Genomic DNA, 11,168 nt, shown 5'->3' on the forward strand with positions numbered 1-11,168 from the left:
AAAAATGTCCTGCTAAATACTACTACTACTAATATGTTGAAGAAATACATTTATTTCTCTGCTATATTAACCAAACTAATTTCTTTAATCTGTATCTCACCTTGATTATCACTAGACATTCTTTATTTGAACAGTTTTTTATAATGTTTCCTTTTATTAACTTTTATTATCACAACCCAGGAACTTTGCCAGAGGAGGTCAAAGCAGTTTTGATGAACCTCTTATCAAACTCTGTTCAATATTCAGAATATTTAACAAAGAGGACAAATGTTTTCTACACAATGATCTTCTGTGCTTGGGAAAATTGGCATCCTCTCATTTTATTTAGTTTTGTCTTTTGTGTGATGGTTGGAGGATAGAAAGCCGCCTTATAATTTAATTATAAAATCAAAAACCTTTCCAGTGAAATGACTGACTTTGTGGCCGCTAAAGAGCTGTCATCAAGTTAAATTTTAATAATTAATGTCAAACTACCTTTTCACTTTTAGCTTAACCTAAACCAAATCCATGCCCTAACTCGACCCCTAAACCTTAATTCAACCTTTCAACCACCCTGATAAAAAAAATAAAATAAATAAAGCACAGCTCCCAGAATAAAAACACTTTAAAAAGGGTTTAAAGCTGAAACCGGTTCTCATAAGGACAGCAGTATGAAAATACACACACTCAGAGCGGGCCCTGACAGCTGTCACTCCCATCGGCCACCAAACCGTCTCCCCTCTCCGCTCGACAACATCCAGGCGTTCCCCTGTCAGACGACATATGCCACTGCGTTTCTCCCGCTCCGAGCCGCCTGACATTATCTACTCCCAGGCCCTGTGGCCAGCGCCAACTCTCAGCCCTCTTGCTGGTGGCACTGCGAACATGATCTCTGATGTCTCTCAGGCAGCAAACTGATGCTGTCACTGCACCAAGATGTAACGCGGGCCCTCTGACAAACACACTGTGACAAGGACATACAGGCACACCGCCAGTGTGTAGCTGCGACGCAGACGCACAAGTGCTCGCGTCTCGTCAACGTGCTGCACAACAGCCACTGCTAGTCCAGCCTTTATTCAGTTTTCATGATCTCCTCTGGGCTTGTGCGCCCAGTTAAGGTCAGCTGTGTACACACTCAATCGCAATAATATTACTGTTCCATCTGGTGATCCTTAACCACTTGACAACAAAAATGTCGCCTCCAAAAGTTGTGTTCAGATTGGTCTAATTTGAAATGTAACACTGGAGATGGAGAAAAATGCCTCATCTGTAATTTTTTGTTGTTGTTGCTTTTTGCTGTTGTGTGTTTTAGCTGTACACACGGGTGGCTTTATAGAGAAGAGGAAGTTTTAGTGGTTAAGAACAAGAGTAGTATGCCAACATTATTTGTAAAGAAGTCAAAGGGGCAGCAAGTAAAATATCCAAGAGGTGGAATTGGTAACAAAGCAGCTTCTATTTGTTGATGTTGCCTGCCACCTGCTGGTAGAAGAGGGTAACTGAAGCCAAATCATTGATAAATTGGAAACATCCCTGAAATGTAAAGAATGTAAGTTTAAAATTCATCAAATGTGATGAATGGCCTTTAAAAAAAGAAAACAAAATGTAATTTATCAAATTTATATTGAGTAGATAAGAAGACTTAAGTTGTCTCAGAATCTGCTCTAGCGATCTGTTGAGACGTGATTATACTGATAAATGTGGTATAAAAACTCACATAAATCTATTTAAAAGTCAATGAAGTGATTTAGGAATTAGATTTAGCGATAGTATTTGTTTCAAGGCTTGTGAATCAGGAGCGTGTGTGAGTGTGTGTGTGTGACGTAGTAATAACAACACTTCTTTAATATAAATCAACGTTAACCAACTTTATTTGAATCATTTTACAATCAAACAAAATGTGGGACTGGTGAAAATATAAATTCTCATACCAACATAATTATCAGCTATGAAACAAGTTTACACAGTCTCAGAAAAAGAGCACAGCTCGACTTTTAGGTCTGCATACGAGTCTGAGCTTGCATAAAAGTCGCTGTCTCGTCGCATCCCGTCATTTCATGCCAACCTGTGTGCGGCTGCACCTTTACAGAGAGGTGTCGCGAAAAAGAAGATTACAGGCTCAATAACGCCTCAAGTGTCGCACAGAAAAATAATTTTTAACGTTTTCTCTTACTACAAATATCAAGTACTTCCGAGTGTTGAAATTCCACTCTTAGCAAACAACAAAAAGACCATTAAATAAAACTATCGTTTACAATATTTATCAAAAAAAATGTTTAGTCAGTAATAAATTATGTATTCTCAAGATCTCCCAAGAATCCATGATGGCTTTTTGTCGAATGCATAGACTGTTTCTCTATGGGAGATGAATACACCGAATAACTACAATGTAAACATACTAAAAAACAAATCTGCAACATTCCTAAGGACAAGGGGAGAATGAGGCGAATTAGAAAAATTCCAAAAACAAAATATTTTGCAGTCTTTTCAGTAGATTTGACTGGCAGCTCGGTAGAAATAGTTACCGCCACAGTTTCTACTTCTAAAAATCACATCATTAAAACTGCTACGTCACTAGCACAGTGTAAAAGAAGTGCAGATGTTTAGAGTCTTTATGATTGGGGCAAATTGTTGCATATATATATATTTAGATTTGATGCTAAAGGTCAAAGTGTGACTTTCTGATTGAGGTTTAACTTTTCTCAAGAAAACAGCACTGTTGAAGTTATTGTTGAGTAACATTTATTGAGTTTCTGAGGCTGTAAACTAGAAGAGAGCAGTTGGTTGTCTTGGTCCTTTGTACAGTAGACTGAAGGGACACAGATGACACAGACGATGGCTGGACCACTGATTACATAGCGTGGATGACCTCAAGACAATAGCTGACCCTGTACTCTAAGTTATTCAAATAAATGCATGTGTGTCCATTTTAGGATTTACTGATCTAGTGTTAAATGCATGGCACAGTGTGCTAAATATATGATGTATTTACTTGAAATTAATCGCATATCATGGTCCTCTTGATCTATTTCCTTACTCTTTGTTGTCACTTTAAATACAGGAAAAACTGCTTCCCAACTCAATAAATGAGAAGCACATGAACACGTCATGAAATTCTAGTCAGACCTAACCCGTGCTTGAATCGACTGTTAAAGACCCCATTAGGATTTTAGTGTAACTGAAAGAAAAGTAACCGGCCACTCCTCTAAAATGATAATAAAGCACAATGACGGATGACAACTGACAAAAAAACTGGCACATCAACCTGGACTCAGTTCATAACTTATATTGTGATTATGGGCTAAAAAAAAAATTAAGTGATGCATTTCTGAACAGTCACGTACTCAATCAAAATTAAAAACACAAGACGTTTTACAAGAAACAAAACGACAAACTGAAACTCAACACTAATATACAGCAGGTAAGAACATATTATGCATCAAAACTCATACTTGTGAATGTTGTTAGTGGCATCATGGATTGTAAGATTTGGTATTTCCTATTGTTTTGCTGAATCTATTTTCACCTCCACGTCAAGAACACAACTGTGGGTATTTAACCACAAGAATATCTTCTTCATCCACATGCATGACTGTGCCTATACATTTCATTTCCACCTGGGCAACAGTACTCCTACAAAGTCTTCCTATTATTATTACAAGCCTGAACAGTTCTTCCTCATTTCAGCAAACATTTCAAAACGCATCCCACACGTATGTGTTTTATTAACTAACATGTCTACACTCTTAATAAACAAAAAGCATGCGTAACACTTCAAAACAGCCATATTACGAAATAATATGAGTCCACCTCATTGCGTTGCATATGTTGTGCATTATCCAGTGGCCCTGTCCTTTTAGGAGTTATGGCTGGTTCCTTTAAAGAACAGCAGGCCTCTTTGTTCAACAGTGAATATTGTGCAAGTTGGAACCAAGTGGAACACAAGGTTTCTTCACGTTCCTTTATGGAGAGACCCTGAGGATGAAGTGGAGCGGCTGTTCATCTGTAGAAGAATAGTGTGAGGGACGATGGTTAGATATAAGAACACAGAAGTGTGGACATTTTGCCATTTTGCTTTTAGGCTACAGGTCAGAAAGAGGTTTGAGTCAAAGCATGGGTTAGGTTTGAACATGCAGTTAAAGAGGCAATTTGTAAAGTTTTAAAACATCCAAAATGTAACTAAGATTATCTAAAGAATGTGAGGATACAACAGCTAATTAGCTAAGAGTATATCAAAGACTAAAGTTTGCGTGCTAATCATTTGGCCCGTCATGTCTTGTAATACCACTAGGCACCACAAGGTGGTATAATGAGTCAGTATAGCATCTAATCCATGTGTCAAACATACGGCCCGGGGGCCAAAACCGGCCCGCCAGAGGGTCTAATCTGGCCCGCACGGGATGAATTTGTGCAAAAATTACATTGAAGACATTAACTGCAATTTTTCCAATAAAAGTAACCGCTTTTCCAAGGGTTCACACATATTTGTGGACATAACAACTGAGACCTAGAACTAAACAGAAATTGCAATTCTTTTACTTAAGAAATGTTGTGCTTAGGGAAACATTTGGAGATGTCGTTTTTTATAGGTAAATACGCTATCGTGTTATTGGTCCGGCCCCCTTGACATCAAACTGGGCTGTATGTGGCCCCTGAACTAAAATGAGTTTGACACCCCTGGTCTAATCTGTCCTCAGCCTGACTCAATAGTGCTCTGTGTACAGTGTATTTTTCTTTCATACAGTCTATGATTCTATTGTCTGGTCAATTGTGTAGAAGGAAAGGTAGTCAATAAACACAATGATTGAGGAAGTGCAGTTCTCAGCAAGCAACCTTTTAAGAAAAGGATGGAGGAGAGAGCCAGCTGGCTAGGAGTTGATTTTAGATTAGAGCAACATGAATGCTGGTTGCTCTTATTTTCATGTTGTAGAAATGAAAGTATATTGGTCTTAAGACCCTAAATGTTTGATAAGTTTACATATTATATTATATTATATTATAATTCAAGACAGAGGACATCATGGAGTCTTTCTGTATCTCAGGACTATTTAACAGAAACAACAGTGACCCCTTCTGGAGAAAGATCATACACTTTTTGTTTTTTACAAACATCTTTAAATACTGAAAAGTGTTAAAAAAAAAAAAAAAAAACACTGCTAATTTGTTTGATTTTGTGACTTGAAATTACATTTAAGAATATTGTCATTTCTAAATAACATATGGACAGATACTGAAAGAATGAAGACTGGAAGACACGAGAAAAGTGTAACATTTAAGAATAATCTGTCATTTTTTTTAGCTGTTCTGGCAAATCACAACTGCATATTATTATCACCCACACTGGTATCCATATGTTTTATGTTATTTGTAAATCCTCACCCCTACAGACAGAGATAATGCCCATCACTAGTGTTTAAAAAGTTGCCCACACATTACTCTAGGGGGGGAAGAGTAGAGAGCGAGAACAGTTGTAGGTAGCATCGGGGTAGGCCTGACTGACAGGCTGATGACACACCATATGGAGATGCTGGATGAATTTTACCCTGAGGGGGACAACAATGTTTTTTATTATTTGTTTTGCCTCATCCCTGTCAGCCTCTCTTACGAAAACGAGAGGAAAGAGACAAGCCAGGTTGTGGAGGCTGACAGCCGCGCACGCAGACACAAGGAAACATGCAGACACGCGTGTGCACAGAAATGACAGACTGTACTCCAACACAGACAGGGTACAGACACCAGAGCAGACACACACACAGTTGGTAACGGCGTACAGTACATACTTGAGAGAGTAGGATGGATTTTTATGCTGCTCTTAATTTTGGAAACCGAATTGACGGATAAAGTTACATTTCAGATAAAACTGGGATTGAGGCAAGACTTAAATAGAAAAGTAACACGCTACTGTAAAGTCAGAAAATCAGTGATTATGAATTTCTTCATTTAAATAAAATAACAGCCTGAAGTGGGTGTTTTTTTAATCTTTGTTTTTAGGATGAGGGTTGATGTCAGTGTTATTCACCAGTCTTCACATTGACTTCAAACCTACAAAGTGTGTGTAGATGCTGTAAAGAAAACTTACTTGTTTGGAAGATTCAGAGGACGAATGGACTTCATTTCCAAAATTTCCATTTAATTGTAACGTTGCTGTGAAAGCAGAATGGTGAAATAGCATTTAAACATAGATATCCTACAATAACTTAGTGCAAATGTGCAAATATCATTGTATAAGTCTGTTTTAGTACATTTGAAAATGAATTTTATCTACGACTAAACAGTGTTCACTTAGTTTTCTAACAACTAACAGTAAATAAAACTCAAAACAAATTTAGCTTCTTACCTTGTGGATCGATCCTGGGATCAACAAACCCCCAGTGCTGATAGAGAGCTGCCAGGTCATGGGGACTGTAGTTTTTCAGGAGACTCAAGATATCAATATCCATTGGCATTTCTCCTGTTGATTCACTCTTTCCCTGAGCAAAAAGGAGTGGATCTAAATATGCTTTGCTGCCATGCAGCCCCCACATGTTCATGGCAGCCCAGAGATCAGGACCCTTAGGACCCGATGAGAAGTCACATGACTGTCTGCGGGAATGGAGTCTGTCTGCAGCTGCATTAGAAGAAGTCCCACCATGATTTCTTGCCAACATAAAACCTAAACCCTCTTGAGGAAAGTTTCCCTCTGCGGTAGCTCTGTTGCCTCTGTGTTTGGGGCTGCTTGTAGGCTTGAAACTAGGGAGACTCTTATTATGCACAGTGCGGTTTGATGAAGTAGCTTGGGTGCTGGAGCCTTTACTTCCACCCTCAACTGCTTGGTTATGATTACTAGACTTCTTTTGAGGTTGTAGTCCAATCTTCCCACTTGATTGTGTCCCATCTGAAGAACGGGAGTCTTTAGACTGATGTTTGGGCTTAGAAATGCCTGATTGGGTCTTGGGGGCCGTGTTCTTTCCTTTGCTGCTGTTTGTTGTGAAACCTGGAGGCTGTGTGCGCTGCGTTCTCGGAGCGGGTAAAGACGGGCAGTCCTTGCCTTCAAGGAATGGTGGCGGCCCTGTGCGTCTCCATTGAGAACTGCCTGCCTTTAAACTCTTGGGGCTGTTAATGCAGGGTGCCCACTTGGGTGCCATGGAGCTGCTGCCATCCACCCTGTGTGCAACACGCTGATGGATCCACAGTACTTCTGGGTAGCAGGTAGTGTGGGAGCAGTACGGGCAATGATGTCTCACCAGGCCCTCTGTTTTCACTGAATAATTAACAGTACCATCTCCTCCAGGTATGGGTAGTGAAGAAAGATTAAGGAGACTGCCAGCATCACCACTAGAATGTGCCTGCCCTTTGACCTCTGTGCCATTTGACTTTTCTATTTTAACGTTTGACTCTGCTAACTCCTGGCTAGGAGGACATGTGTAGGGGTTCCAGTATGGCTGACTGAGCAACACACTCCTGCTTCTGAGGTAGTCCATGTATCTTGAGGCTTTGGCACCATTTTTGCTAATGTTGTCCAAAATGGTGCTCTGTTTGCTATAGGGGCCCAGGAAGTCCTGGTGCTGCTTGTGCAGGTGAGACCTGAGTAGCAAGGCGTCAACAGTGTGGAAATCACAGTGCTCACAGGAGTAGGTTTTTTTATCTGTAGGCGAGAACAAAAGACACAGTGTAATGGACATTCATACAATTATGTGTATGTACAGCACAGTGATTACATTAACTTAGCAAGAATATCACTATCAAAAAATTAAGGCTGTCAGGGTTCTGGAGATGTTGTGATTCAAAGGACACAAGTCATAGGGCTTTTAAACCAACAGAGAACTGGTTTGGTTCTTGGAGGGATTTTGATCAAGCATAGTTTGGTTTGGAACTTAAAATAATGTCAAGAACAGATATCAGTGGGATCTGAAGGGGAATCCTGACTACTCCTGTGAAAACAAACATGCAAAATACATGTTACCTGGTCATCCAAATAAATTCAGCTTTTAATATAAATACAAATATTGCAGAGACATGATGGCAGAGGTGGAAAGTAACGAAATACATTTACTCACGTTACTGTATTGAGTAGTTTTTTTGTGTATTTTGTATTTTTAAAGTAGTTTTTAAAATCGGTAATTTAAATTTTACTTGATTACGTTTTGAGTGAAGTATTGTATTTCGCTACATTACAAATCCCATCCGTTACTGAGTAAAAAAAAAAACGTTGACTAACGAAAACCGAAAAAAAAATCGCGCCCGGAACCACGTAGTGAGTGACGTATGGTCAGCATGCAGGCTATCACTACCAAGCGCCAAATCTTTCTGTAGGAGATTGAGAACGAGATGGAGGTGGATCAGAAGAGCGACGACGGTTCAGAGACAGTTTGATTGACAGTTGATTATTTGAAAAAGTTTTATGGGATGGTCAGAACTAAAATTGCACATTATACCTTTCTAAGGGTCTTACATGTCATGTGTGACATGTGTTATGTTGTCATTACATGTGTATACATTTGTATAGATTGTTCTTTAATTAAAAACTAAACAGTTTTGGATGTATGACCCCTTGTCCTATTTTCACTACATGGGAGAGATCCCCCGCCCCGTTCTACAGGTTTTTTTTTTAAATGTAACTAAGTAACTTTTACTTAAAATACATTTTAAATTAGCTACTTATTACTTTTACTTGAGTAATTTTTCAGATGGGTAATTTCATTTGTACTTGAGTAATATTTCATCCAAGTATTGGTACTTTTACTTGAGTACGATATTTTAGTACTTTTTCCACCTCTGCATGATGGCTCTACTCCAGTAGACAAGGTTTTGCCACCTACTGGACTGGAGCGTGGTGCCGATGCAGCGGTTCCCAAACAGAACCGGTGCATGAACTGAACTGTTTCTGATTGGGTGGAAAGCCCTATAGTAGAATAGACATCTGGAATAGCCACATCTGTGTGTCCCTCAAGTGTATAAACAAGTGCACCTATAGTTGCTGTAGTTCTATTAGAAATCCACTAGGGGTCTCGCTTTTCCACAGAACAATGTGAAATCATAATAAATCATAATAAATAAGGTGAATTTGCACAAATTTAACCTATTTTATGGTAAATAATAGTATTACAGACACCTGTATGTCCAAAAACATACGCTTGATAAGACTGTAAAATATGCAATACAAAAAAAACATCACAACAAACCCGGGCCTGGTACTTAATTGCCATGTTCAACAAATATAAAGTGTAGCATAGTAGATATTGTACTGTGGTGTGTTGTAGCTCACCTTCTTGATCTTTGTTCTTGATGTTCTTGGTCTGTTTAGATGTGAGGTGAACATCTTTGACCTTCTTACTCTGCAGTGCCTCATAAAACGCGTGACCAAGTCCGTTCAACAGAATACGGTCCTTCTGGCAAATCTTTTTGTCAACACCCTTAGCGTGAGCCAAACTGTTTGATGTGTGATCAAGGCCTGCGTCACCTTTCTTCTTCTTGACGTTGGAGCTGGAGCTGTCAGTTTGCTTCCTCTTCTTCTCCTGCTTCAAGGGTACGTATTCGCCCTTTTCTGTGTCATATGCCACTTCGGCATCAGCTAGTCTCTCCTCCCATCCCAGACATTTTTCTGTGGCCTCCACTAGTCGTCCCCTTGTGGCCAACTGCCATGCTTGGTAACTACAAATCGGGTCCAGCTCTGGAATTCTCTTGCCAGGACTCCTTTCCTCAGGGGTTTCCTTAGGTCCAGCGCATGTTAGATTCAGGCTTTCCAAAAAGTGCCTCTTAGCAATGTCCAGCTCAGGGGACTCAAGGTCTTCATGTGGTGGATTCTGTATCTGAGTGCAGGTCTGGTTCAGTTTATGTAGCTTTTCATGTGCCTTCAAAGTCTTGCGGTCATTGAAGAAGTTGCCACAGCCAGCGCACAGCTCATAGAGGCACTCTTCATTTATCAAGGATGCTTGGTCCTGAGGAACCCCATTAATGGTGGCAGGCAGTTCATTGCTCTTGCCGCCCCGCAGCTGAGCTTTGACCCGATGAATACGCATATGACTCTGGAGGAACCACGCCTGGCGGAAGCGTCGTCCACAAATCCGGCAACCGTGATCCTGGGAGCCACGGTGCCTTTTCATGTGGGATTTAAGGAGTAAAACCTGAGGGAAAACCTGACCACAAATGGTGCAGGAAAAAGAGCCATCATCAGACCCATCACAGCCCTCAACACCATCTTTACCCTTCACTTGTTTCTTCGTTGCTTTCTTCTTTACCTTTCCATTGATGGTATGAGCTTTGTCTGATGTGCTGATTTCAGGAGGGTCAGGTATATCGGCGTCATCTTTCTGCCCTCCATCTCCTTCCTTGTCTCTGAGGTTTTGGCTGAATAGGCCCAGTTTATGGCTTCGAATGTGAGCCTTCAGGCTGCCCTTCTGAGCTGTCCTGTGCTCACAGTAGGGACACTTGTACGGCTTCTCCCGGGTGTGTCTTCTCATGTGCTGAGACAGAGAGCTGAGAAGAGGAAAGCTCCGGCCACAAACCCCACAGGTATGGCATGACGTCACATCTTCCTCTGTCTCCACCTTTATACTATCGGTGTGTTTCAGTGATATATCATCCCCTTCTTCTGTCTCCATTACTCTTCCTGGAGCACTGGTATGTCAAAAAAATCACAACAGTATTAATTCCTCTTACTAGGCAAAGTTTATGTTTTGAGGTGTCAAAAATTTTCAAAAAATAACAGCTTTAGAGTCCGTCTTCATCTTTGTTTAGATGTTCTTTATGAAGCTGCATGCTGTTTTCACAAGAACACCTGAAAACAGAAGAAGAAATTAAAATGAGGCATTTGATTATCAAGATTCATGAAATTAATTGCAACTGAAAATGTAATTTACAAAAAATTGGTTAAGCACTTAAAAGCCAGATACTACCTGAATACAATCAAGCAATTAAGCAATTTCCCTTGTGGAAGAATAAAGTTTATCTAAGTCTAATCTAATGCAGCACAGGTTACCACATTTAAGGATTTATAGTGTTTAACAAAGCAATGTAATGAAAATAGACAGTCCTGGTTCAAATGTTGACTTCAAATTGACTAAATATGTGTTTTACAAAAAACTAAACTGACTTTGCTCTAAAAGGGAGACCACAGAGGCAAGTTGAATCACACAGATTTTGGAATAACCTTTGTCTCTTACTGGATGAACGACGCCTGTCCGCACATATTAGACTGCGGGTCAGTGTCTCAA

At 40.0% G+C, this 11,168-nt stretch overlaps 1 protein-coding gene across 1 annotated transcript; it reads right to left on the bottom strand.

Annotated features, from left to right (window-relative positions):
• Positions 1-1,910: 1,910 nt before the first annotated feature.
• Positions 1,911-10,563, bottom strand: LOC311501942 (zinc finger protein 516-like). The gene is made up of 4 exons (XM_084564014.1): positions 9,221-10,563; positions 6,314-7,600; positions 6,056-6,120; positions 1,911-3,979 (listed from the first exon to the last, which is right to left on the bottom strand). The coding sequence occupies exons 1-4, from the start codon at positions 10,554-10,556 to the stop codon at positions 3,929-3,931; spliced, it is 2,739 nt and encodes a 912-aa protein (XP_084420140.1). The 5' UTR covers positions 10,557-10,563; the 3' UTR covers positions 1,911-3,928.
• Between the last annotated feature and the right edge of the window lie 605 nt (positions 10,564-11,168).

The sequence above is a fragment of the Chelon labrosus genome (assembly GCF_963514085.1).
Source record: "Chelon labrosus genome assembly, chromosome: 16".
Taxonomy (NCBI): domain Eukaryota; kingdom Metazoa; phylum Chordata; class Actinopteri; order Mugiliformes; family Mugilidae; genus Chelon; species Chelon labrosus.